Below are 10,878 nucleotides of genomic sequence, written 5' to 3'. Positions count from 1 at the left end.
GAAAGAAAGAAAGAAAGAAAGAAAGAAAGAAAGAAAGAAAGAAAGAAAAAGAATCTGGCAGATCAGGAACAGGAAACTATGGCCCACAGACCAAATAGTTTTTGCATAACCAATGAATTAAGAATGTCTTTAGATGAACACCTGTAATGTTCTGGTAAAAGAAAACATTAACTCTGAATCCCAACTAAGCAAATGTTATTCCCCCAAAATAATTCCTTTCTTCTTATTAAAACTGCATTGTTGGGGCGCCTGGGTGGCTCAGTTGGTTAAGCGACTGCCTTCAGCTCAGGTCATGATCCTGGAGTCCCGGGATCGAGTCCCGCATCGGGCTCCCTGCTCGGCAGGGAGTCTGCTTCTCCCTCTGACCTTCCTCCTTCTCATGCTCTCTGTCTCTCATTCTCTCTCTCTCAAATAAATAAATAAAATCTTTAAAAAAAAAAAAAAAAAAAAAAAAAACTGCATTGTTGTCCTCAATTATACTTTGAATTTGATCAATAAAAAAATGAGTGAAAATTTGTTTCCTCTCTTGTTATATTATTACTTATATAATATCCTTAATTTTGCCTCTTGGCAAAGTTACTAGATAAATGACTTGTAAGTGGAATGTCAACAGCATCAACCAAGCTTTTATTTATTAAAAAATTGTAACTAGAAATTTTAGTTAGCTTCTACTTAGAAAAAAATGAAACCAAATTTTAGCTTCTATATAAAGGATAAAAAGGCAGAAGCATCTACAATGAGTTAGACACTAAACTCATTCTCACAGCATACTATGGAGTAGGTACTACTAAATCCATTCTACAGATAAAGAAATCACGAATCAGAGATTAAGTAATTTATCTAAGGTAACTCAACTAACAACAAGGCTGCCTTTCAAAACCAGGTATCAATTGAAAAACTATGCTCTCCCTAGTATAAAGATACTTTTAAAGTAATTTTGGGGCGTCTGGGTGGCTCAGTCAGTTGAGCGTCCAACTCTTGGTTTTGGCTCAGGTCAAGATCTCATGGGTCATGAGATCAGGCCCGAGACAGGCTCCACGCTCAGTGGGGAGTCTACTTGAGGATTCTCTCCCTCTGCCCTTTCCCCAACTCATGCATACGCGTGCACATGTGTGCTCTCTCTCCCTCCCCCCAAAAAATAATCTTTAAAAAAATAATTTAAGATATTATTCACAGGTTTGTAACAGGTTTAGCAAAAAGTCATTCTTAATAGCTTATGAGAAACCACTGATATCAAATAAATAAGCAAGATTTTTCAAACAATCATTTATTTCTTGGCATAGTCTTTTAGTGAAAAGTCACCACTATATGTCTTATTCCATTAATTAAAATCTCTTTCCAACGAATGTATTTATTATCCCTGTGTTTTGCTTCTCTAACATTCTAACTATCCCTGCACATATCCTGATATGGCCGTAACAAGAACAAAAGAAAATTAGTCAAATTTGTCGTCAAATACTCTAATAAGTAGCCTAGCATTAAGAATGCTGGTTGAAGTTTTATTTAGAGATAGTACTCACTGACTAAATTATACCTTTCCCAAAGACTTACATCAACAATAGCATTAATTCAAAACACATGGAACTACAATGTAAATTAGCACAGCTATTTCTCCATTTGTACACTGCCAACAGAAATACTGTAATTCATCCCACCTTTTAAAAAATGGTCTTAACTCCACATCCCCTTGTGGCATCCCCCCTTCATTATAGCACAACTCCCATCTCCAATTCTTCTTCTTCCATTTAGGGAATCCAAAACGGTGCAGCCACTTTGGAAGACAGTTTGGCAATTTCTTACGAAACTAATCATATTCTTTACCTACGAACCAACAATCATACTCCTTGGTATTTATCCAAATGAACTCAATACATGACCACATAAAAACCTGCACACAAATGTTTACAGCAGCCTTATTCGTATTGTCAAAACCTGGAAATAACCAAGATATCCTTCAGTAGGTAAGTGGGTAAACTGGTATATCCAGATAATGGAACATAATTTAATGCTGAAAAGAAATGAGTTATCGGGCGCCTGGGTGGCTCAGATGGTTAAGCGTCTGCCTTCGGCTCAGGTCATGATCCCAGGGTCCTGGGATCAAGTCCCGCATCGGGCTCCCTGCTCCTTGGGAGCCTGCTTCTCCCTCTGCTTCTCTCTCTCTCTCTGTCTCTCATGAATAAATAAATAAAATCTTAAAAAAAAAAAAAAAAGAAATGAGTTATCAAGCCATGAAAAGACATGGAGGAACCTTGAATGAATATCACTAAGTGAAAGAAACCAATCTGAAAAGGCTACATTCTGAATGAGTCCAACTATACGAAAAGGGAAAACTATAGAGACAGTAAAAAGATCAGTGGTTGCCATGGGTTGGGGAGAGGGAGAAATGAATAAAGAGAGCACAGAGAATTTTCTTTTTGAAGATTTTATTTGAGAGAGAGAGAGAGAGCACAAGCAGGGAAAACGGAGAGGGAGCGGAGCAAGCTGACTCCACACTGAGCACAGAGACCCCACACCCTGAGATCATGACCTGAGCCAAAATCAAGAGTCAGATGCTTAACCGACTGAGCCAGGCAGGCACCCCAGAGCACAGAGAATTTTTAAGGCAGTGAAACTATAGTATATTGCAACACTGGATATCATATCATTATACATCTGTCCCAACCACAGAATGTACATCACCAAAAATGAACCCTAATATAAATTATGGACTTTGGGTTATAATGTATCAATGCAGGGTGATAATATGTTACCGTTGTTCATCAACTGTAATAAATATACCACTCTGGTGCAGGATACTGATCGTGGGGGTGGTTATGAAGGTAGGGCGTAGGGGGTGTACAGGAATTTTCTGTACTTCCCACTCAATTTTGCTGTGAGCCTAAAACTGTTCTAAAAACGAAGTTTTCTGGGGCACCTGGGTGGCTCAGTGGTTAAGTGACTGCCTTCAGCTCAGGTCATGATCCTGCAGTCCCGGGACTAAGTCCTGCATCGGGCTCCCTGCTCGGCGGGGAGTCTGCTTCTCCCTCTAACCCTCTCTCCTCTCATGCTCTCTCTCACTCTCTCTCTCTCAAATAAATAAATTCTTTTAAAAAAATGAAGTTTTTTAATTAAAAGTAAAAGATCCTGATGTCTGCAACTTATTCTCAAATGATTCAGAAAAAAAGTCTATTATATAAATAGTAACAAAGCAAATGGGAAAATGTAAATTAGTGAACCTTAATAAAGAATATGTTAAGGGCGCCTGGGTGGCTCAGTTGGTTAAGCGACTGCCTTCGGCTCAGGTCATGATCCTGGAGTCCCAGGATCGAGTCCCGCATCGGGCTACCTGCTCAGCAGGGAGTCTGCTTCTCCCTCTCCCACTCCCCCCTCTTGTGCTCTCTCTCTCACTCTCTCTCTCAAATAAATAAATAAAATCTTTAAAAAAAAAAAAAAAGAATATGTTAAAATTTATTATTCTTGCAACTTTTTGCAAATTTGAAATTTTTTCAAAATAATTTTAGAAGTTTTTTAAAAACTCGAACTCTCTAGTAGCTTCCCATTTCACCCAGAGTAAATGACAAAGTCCTACAATTAACTGTAAGAACCTTCTACTCCAGGTACACAGGACCTCTAACAGCTATGTTCCTTCTAGGAATTTGCTATTTCCTGTTTTCTTGGTACACTATTCTACAAAATGTCCACATGGCTCATTCCCTCACATCCTCAGGTCTTTGCTCAAATGTCACCTTCCCAGTGAGGTCTTCCCCGACTACACTATTTAAAATGCCTATCTCTACCCCTATGTCTTATTGCTTTTTTGCGCATTAAATTTTTGTCTGTTTGGTTCATTACTGTATTACACATTCCTGGTTTCTAGGTACTTGTAGAAAGAATAAACTGAAAGTATGTTAAACCAAGGTCATTCAGATGTCTAGTTCTTCAGGTTAAGAACTACTTATTCACCACTTAAACTTGTAAAAAGGAAAGCATTTTCAGTGAAGAGGTGTAGACATCGGTAAGATCTAGTAAGCTGAAAAAGGAGGAAGTGTGCAGGTGTAGAATGATTACAGGCAACTATTTCAAGGAATTTGGCTAAGAAGAAAAGAAATAATTGAGAATATAGACAAAGAGAGATGAACCATAAAGAAGAAATTTATTTGTTTTTAATAGGTTATCTGAGTTTGTTTAAATGCTAATGGTAAGGAGTCAGCAATGAGAGGTGGAAGGTACAAACATCAATAGGATGATTAATAAAAAAATGAGAAGGGATGGGATCCAGAATACAAATGGAGAATTAGCTTGGATAAGAGATGGAAAAAAAGAAAAAGATGAGCTCTAAGTGTAAATCAAGTTGGTAAGTGATGGTAAGAGTTGAAGTGCTTATTTCTTAGCTGCTCTCTTTGCTCTATAATAGAAAATAAGGCCATCTGCTAAGCTAGAAGAAAGCCAGTGGAGATCTGAAGCCAGTGGAGAATACTGGAAAAGAGACACTGAAGAGAATGCAAGCCAGAGCTGACTAGCAAAAGGGAAAACAATAGTTTAATTCAGGTTTAGAGCTAAGAAAGTATAATAATCAATCCCACCCCATTTTTATCTGTTTGCTCTTCTCATTACCATGAAAAAAAGAAAAATCAAATACAGAATATGGAGTTTTCATTTGGCAGTTTACCTATTTCGAGCAGGAGATTTCCCAGCATCCTCTTGAACAGATACAAGTCTTGTTGAAAGAGGAGTATTTGAGGAGTCTGGATGAATCAAACTACAAAGAAAGCAGAAAAATACTGAGGTGATTTGGGACAGTAACAAGCAAATCCAATTTCAATGAAATGCTTTAACATTTAAAAGCTGATTGTTTTCCCCTGCAATAATGAGACTATATGTCAGTTTTGTTTTCTTCTTTTAATTAAGGTAGAAACTATGGTTTTTATATTAACTACATCAACTGCCAAAAGACTGGTAGTTTATTAAGTATACGGTATGCCCTTAAAATAATAACACTAGTTGGATGGGTACTTACAGAACTCCTTCATCCATCATATACTCAAAATTGAAGTGATTTGGAGGGAAATCCTGAGTTCAAGTATTTTATTCTCAGTCCCCACAGCCCACTGGAATAGCACCGCAGAGTGAGACCTAGGTCCAAGTGCAGGCTCTCCCTCTTACTAGCTGTATGACCTTGGGTCCATTAGTTAATCTCTCTAAACCTCAGCTTCTACATCTGTCAAAAGGAGAAAGTAGTGCCTATCCCAGAGATACAGTAACTAAAAGGTAATGAACATGAAACAATTAGCACAGAAATAAAATTATTCTATCCTTGACATCTAACCTACATCTCTTAGGAAGCTTTCAAATCTAGTTTATTAGAGGACACTTGCCAATTCTGGACTCACACAATAGAGCCAGGTACAACTAAAAGGCATTGCTAGCTAAAGGAAGAAAGAACTGAGAATCCCTATACTTTTTTATTGGTCTATTAAATGTAGAATCAATTTTTAAAATCTATAAAATACATGTAATGAATGAAGAATCATGATGCCACAAATACCAGCGCACCACTAGCATGGACTCCGAAATGCCTGTATCCCCTACCCAATCCCCTACCCAATCCCATTCCCAATCCCATTCCCCTCTGGGCCCTCGACGAAACTACTCTTGTCAATTTTACACTTATCATTCTCTTCCTTTCCTTTATGTTTACCACCTCTGTATACCTAGAGAGTGTGCTTGTTTTGTGTATTTTTGAACTTCATAAATAATCGTTGTATACACATGTGACTTTCTTTTCTGCTCCACATTACGTCCCTGAGAGTCATATATGTAGAATGGAGCTATAATTCATTCTTAACTTCTATTTAAATTCATTGGTTACCTATTAAGTCCTCACACCTTTAAGGGGTGATTGATAAAATAACTTATCAGAAAAAGGTTAATTAAAACTCTAAGCTCTTTGATATGGCCAGAGGCCAGATGTAGATGATGTACATAAGAATATAACTTAGCTAAAAAGAAAAAATCAGAAACCGATGAATCTAGGATTCTAATTCAAACAATTCCATGTAGCTTCCAAGAGTTAGTAATACCCTTCACCAGCAGGCAGGTGGAAATAGCATATTTAGATCTATGGAAAACATGAAGTGTTCCTTAGGGAGGAAATAAACCTAATTTCATTTACAAATATTATGAATACAAAGTTTATGGGCATTTTCCTTCTCTAAGAAGGCTACATTAGAAATTATTCATCTCAATAACTTCTGTTTCCTTTTCAACAAATATTATCAAGATCATATATATGCCATACACCGTTCTTGGTGCCAGTGGGTAGAACAGTGAACAAAAACAACATAAAGTCTCTCCTCTTGTAGAGCTTACATTCTAATTAGTCAATATAAACACTAACCATAAATATTCCATGATCCTTCTGGTAGCAAGCCAAAGAAAAAGGAGGGGAATATGTTGGAAATAATTCAAAGAAGATAAAAATTAACTGAAGGCACTCATGGGTCACAAGACTATCTGTATTCCTCAAATATAAATAAAATTGTACTCTAGTAATAATACCTTTGCCAGGCAAAATCATCCTCTAGAAATATGTTGCGGCTGGCTTTTCTACTTCCGACAGGTGTTCGAGGTTCACTTGGATCAAGTACAGACACAGAGGAAGCAGAATCTGAAAGAGCATTCAAGTCTTCCCCAATGGAATGACTGTCTGTGGAATGAGCATAACTTAAGGCTATTTTTCTACAGTATGTACAAGCTCGGAGGTCCCCTAGGAGGGAAAACAAAACAAGAAAATTAACTTAAAAAATAACGATAATCGGTTACTTAACAAAACACATTAAATCCTTGGGTTAATAGTTTTTCAAGTAACAGGAAAATGTCTTCAAGTAAAGACTACCAAAAAAGATGTTTTCACGATGCAAAATAATTTTATCAGCTCATTTATATATTTTAAAAACCATCACTATGATAAGTTCATCCAGGCATTCAAATAACCTCGAATTTTTATTAATGAGTTAAGAAAACAGCACCCAATGATACTAGAAAAAACTCTTTAAGAGTATTTTTCAAAAAAAATACATTTTTCAAGGTTCTAAAAATGAAATAAAGGTCAGTAGGTTCAAGAAAAAAATTGTTTCGAATACAGTAAATAAACCAATATAAAAGGGAAACAACATATTTCCCCTGGGCAAGAAGGAGGAAACTGTTATGTAAGTCTCCATTGTGCAGCCCTGCGAGTGGTCTCCATTGTGAAGCCCTAGGAGTGGCCTCCACAAGGGGGCACCATCTCAAAAACAAACAAATAGAAAATGGGCTTACAGACCGTATGAGATATGTGGGGGAACTATTACAGAAAATCCTGTAGTTATAGTTGAGTTGGCAATGAAATATTCTTCGGAGGACAAACAAGGTTATTTAATACTTTCATACACTGCCATTTTTTTTTTTTTAGGACGCAGCCCTGCCCAAACAGAAGTTTTCATTTCTATCCTGTTTTTCTGTAACAATTATTCGTGTGATTCTGTAAGTTTAGTGTACTAAAAAAAAAAGGGGGGGGGTCAGATAATTAAACATGTATTTTACATTTACATTATTTTACAAATACATGTTATTTAACAATTCCACCTTAATTTTTTTTTACAATTAACATTAGAAAACTGACGTGACATGGAACAAAAGAGTTCTTAAAGGCAACTGTACTGTTTTTACCATAATTACAACCAAGTATAATTATAATAAATGGTTTCAGGGTTTTTTTTCATTTTAAGACTACAACTATGTGGTCCTCAGTTTTGTTAAATTGTGCATAGATTTTAAGCAAAATTAAGTATCACTTGTTTCATTACTCCTTTCTGATGCCACAATTCAACAGATGAAACATACTAAAACTAAAGAAAAATATATCCACTTCAATCAGGACCAAAAAAAGTGAATCCAGTCTGGGATAAATGAGAGTGTCAGGACAAACCACCACCAGGTGACCCAAGTAGAACGACAGTAGGGAGTGAAATCACATCCTGCAGAAAGGTCTTTAAGTTGCCACAACAAAGGCTTGGTTTGTTTCCTACTATAGGGAAATCTCCCTTTACCAGTCAGCTATTAGAATGAAAATGATCAGAACACAGCCAAGCCTGAACTGAAAAGGTTTCATTTCATGAAGAACCTTCATCAGCAAGTGCCTGATGAACACATGCCTATATTATGTGACGGTATACAAAGACTGAGGAGACACAGCTCTGCCACCAAAGAACTTGGTCCACTGAGGTGAAAGACACACATATAATTAAAAAGTTGCATGACAGATGCAGAGATATTACTGCTACTACCACAATAACTGCTTAATATTCATTCATCCCTCTCCATGCACCATACATTATTCTAGGTACTTTACATTTATTCAAGGCTACGATATACAACTGTGTCCAGCATGTATTATCCCATTTGCAATGGTTAATTTTACGTGTCAACTTGGAGAGACTGGTTGATTGGTCAAACAGTAGTGTCCTTGTTGGTGTGAAGGGTTTTTGATTACCGTATGATTAATATATACAATCTGTTGACTTTAAGTAGATTACCCTCCATAAAGTGGGTGGGCCTCATATCTTAGAATATTTTTGTCAAATTAGCAGGTATAACGAAACTGGTTGCTCCTAGTTGTACTAGACAAAGTGGGGGGGAGGGGAGGAAGGATGACCTCAGGAATTCAAATTCCCAACTGTGCAAATTACCTGGAAGTTTCTATGTCTTCCCTGAGAGAAATCATTATCTCCTGTAGCCACAGAGCTGAAAATCAAACTAAGAGTTTCATCCTGCAAGTGGCTGAATTACAATACACACTGAATCACTAATCTTGCAGTATGACTGCTGTGAAAATGAGGGCACTGACTAGGAAGGAATGGAATCCTGAAAAGTAGAATGGAGATATATGGGAAGATCCTGATGAAGCTGGGGACACTAAGCTCCCAAATTCTGCTGAATCTTCTTTACCTTTCTTAGCCTTTGCACCCTGTCAGAGGAGATTAACCCTGATTTGCCTGAGAAATCCAAAATGGCCTGAGTTTGCTACCTGGCAAGACACTGCTTATTCTCCTCAGGACCCACTCCCACTACCCTCTTTGCTTCTAGAGCTATAACAAGACTCAAGTCCCAGCAAGCCCTGAAAGGTAATGTGATGGTGCACTAACGTGATTTTTCCAACGTATATAGACAGAAACCCGGGGAATAGGTATGCAAATGGATATCAAAGATATAGGAGATATAGTGGAGATATATCAAAGATACAGTGGAAAGAACATAAAGTAGGACCCAGCGGAATTTACTGATATGAGCCCACTAGCACAGATTCTGGATTCAATATCGTAGCTTGAGGGGTAAAAAGGGCTCTAACGGTCTCATCGGTTGACTGGTTGGCTGAAACATGGACCAATAGTAGCCTACACTTAAAGAGGTTGAAAGGCCAGAACTGCCCTGGTATACTATGAAGGAAGGGATCCAAAGAATTAGGGAGAGTAGATGTTAAGAAAGGATTTATCATGTAAGACCTGCTCACTCACCCCAGGAGGATCTGGAGCATATACCTTTCATGACCATGAGAAATAAATTTGTGAGGGAAACCCCAGGATCCTTGTAGAGCTTTGTGGTTGCTCTTCTCTGTAGGTCAGAAATTACAGTGGGAACTGCTGCCACTGAATTGGGAAACCTAAATGCAATGGAGACCATTAGATCCTACGGTGGCAGGGGCAGAACGGTGGCACTTAATAGCCAATGACAAGGTGGGCACGGATACTATAATAGACAGTAGAGTCAAAGAAGCAATCAGAATAGTCTGACTTGTAGCAACCATGGCATTGATCATGGTGCTCAAAGAAGTGAAGTCGATGGGCAGTCTACTAAATTCTTACTCAATTTGTATAAGACAAACTCCAGAACAAGTGGACAGTAGTCTAACTTAAATCAAAAACAGTCATGGCCCCCCAATTAATTCTCAGAATTGAGCCATTTACAGACCCAGAGTTCCTGAATGAAGCAGGGAGGCTGGGTCCCCTTGAGGAAAACCCTCTTTACACTGCCAAAACTTACACTGTTAATCTTTCTACCACCCTTCCAAGGTGGTAGGGACCTACAGCCTTTTACCGGGGGTGCCTGTGCATTGAGGAACAGATAACAGTCAAACCTTTGGGGGATTACTGGACTTGGCTCTAATTCCAGGAGACCCAAAATTTTATTGTAGTCTACCAGTCAGAGTAGGGGCTTATGGAGGTCAGGTGATCAACAGCGTTTTAGCTCAAATCCATCTTATAGTGGGTTCAGTGGTTATTCTGTGGTTATTCCTCAGTTCTAAAATATATAATTGGAATAAACATACTCAGCAAATGGCAGAATCCCTACATTAGTTCCCTGACCTGTGGAATGAGAGCTATTATGGTAGTTCTGGCCTCCAGAACTGTGAGAAAGTAAATTTCTGTTGTTCTAAGTTGCTCAGTTTGTAGTATTTTGTTATGGCAGCCCTGGGAAACCAACACAACCATATTAACAAGAGAGGATTTTATCCTAAGGGTAATGGGAGCTCTGAAAGGATTTTAGGCAGGTAATAACCCAGCATGATCAAATTAGCATTTAACAAAGAATAATGACCAGAGTGTGGAAAAGGAGGTAGGGAAAAACTAAAGGTAAAAAATTCTTTTAAAGGCTGCGGCCATAATCCTGATGAAAGATAACTGAGCTCTGAACTCTGCAGCAGTTTAGTGGGGGGGGGGGGAGAGTGAGTGAGGCTAAGAGGAAGATTTGCATAGTAACAAAAATAATTTAAGAAATGCAAAGAGTGTGGGCGCCTGGGTGGCTCAGTTGGTTAAAGCGACTGCCTTCGGCTCAGGTCATGATCCTGGAGTCCCTGGATCGAGT

General features: G+C 38.2%; 1 protein-coding gene across 2 annotated transcripts in view; it reads right to left on the bottom strand.

The window, feature by feature from the left end:
* The window catches only part of PIKFYVE (phosphoinositide kinase, FYVE-type zinc finger containing), a 71,986-nt gene that overhangs the window by 53,805 nt on the left and 7,303 nt on the right, over positions 1-10,878 (bottom strand). For both annotated transcript variants that reach the window (XM_044913709.1, XM_021703148.1), the window contains 2 exons: positions 6,538-6,745; positions 4,649-4,738 (listed from right to left, as the gene is read on the bottom strand). In XM_044913709.1, the coding sequence (XP_044769644.1) occupies positions 4,649-4,738; positions 6,538-6,745 (298 nt within the window). The remainder of the gene's footprint in view (positions 1-4,648; positions 4,739-6,537; positions 6,746-10,878) is intronic.

Source organism: Neomonachus schauinslandi, chromosome 3 (assembly GCF_002201575.2).
Source record: "Neomonachus schauinslandi chromosome 3, ASM220157v2, whole genome shotgun sequence".
NCBI lineage: Eukaryota > Metazoa > Chordata > Mammalia > Carnivora > Phocidae > Neomonachus > Neomonachus schauinslandi.
Note: the sequence above shows the minus strand (reverse complement) of the source record. Positions and strands in the feature narration are given on the sequence as shown.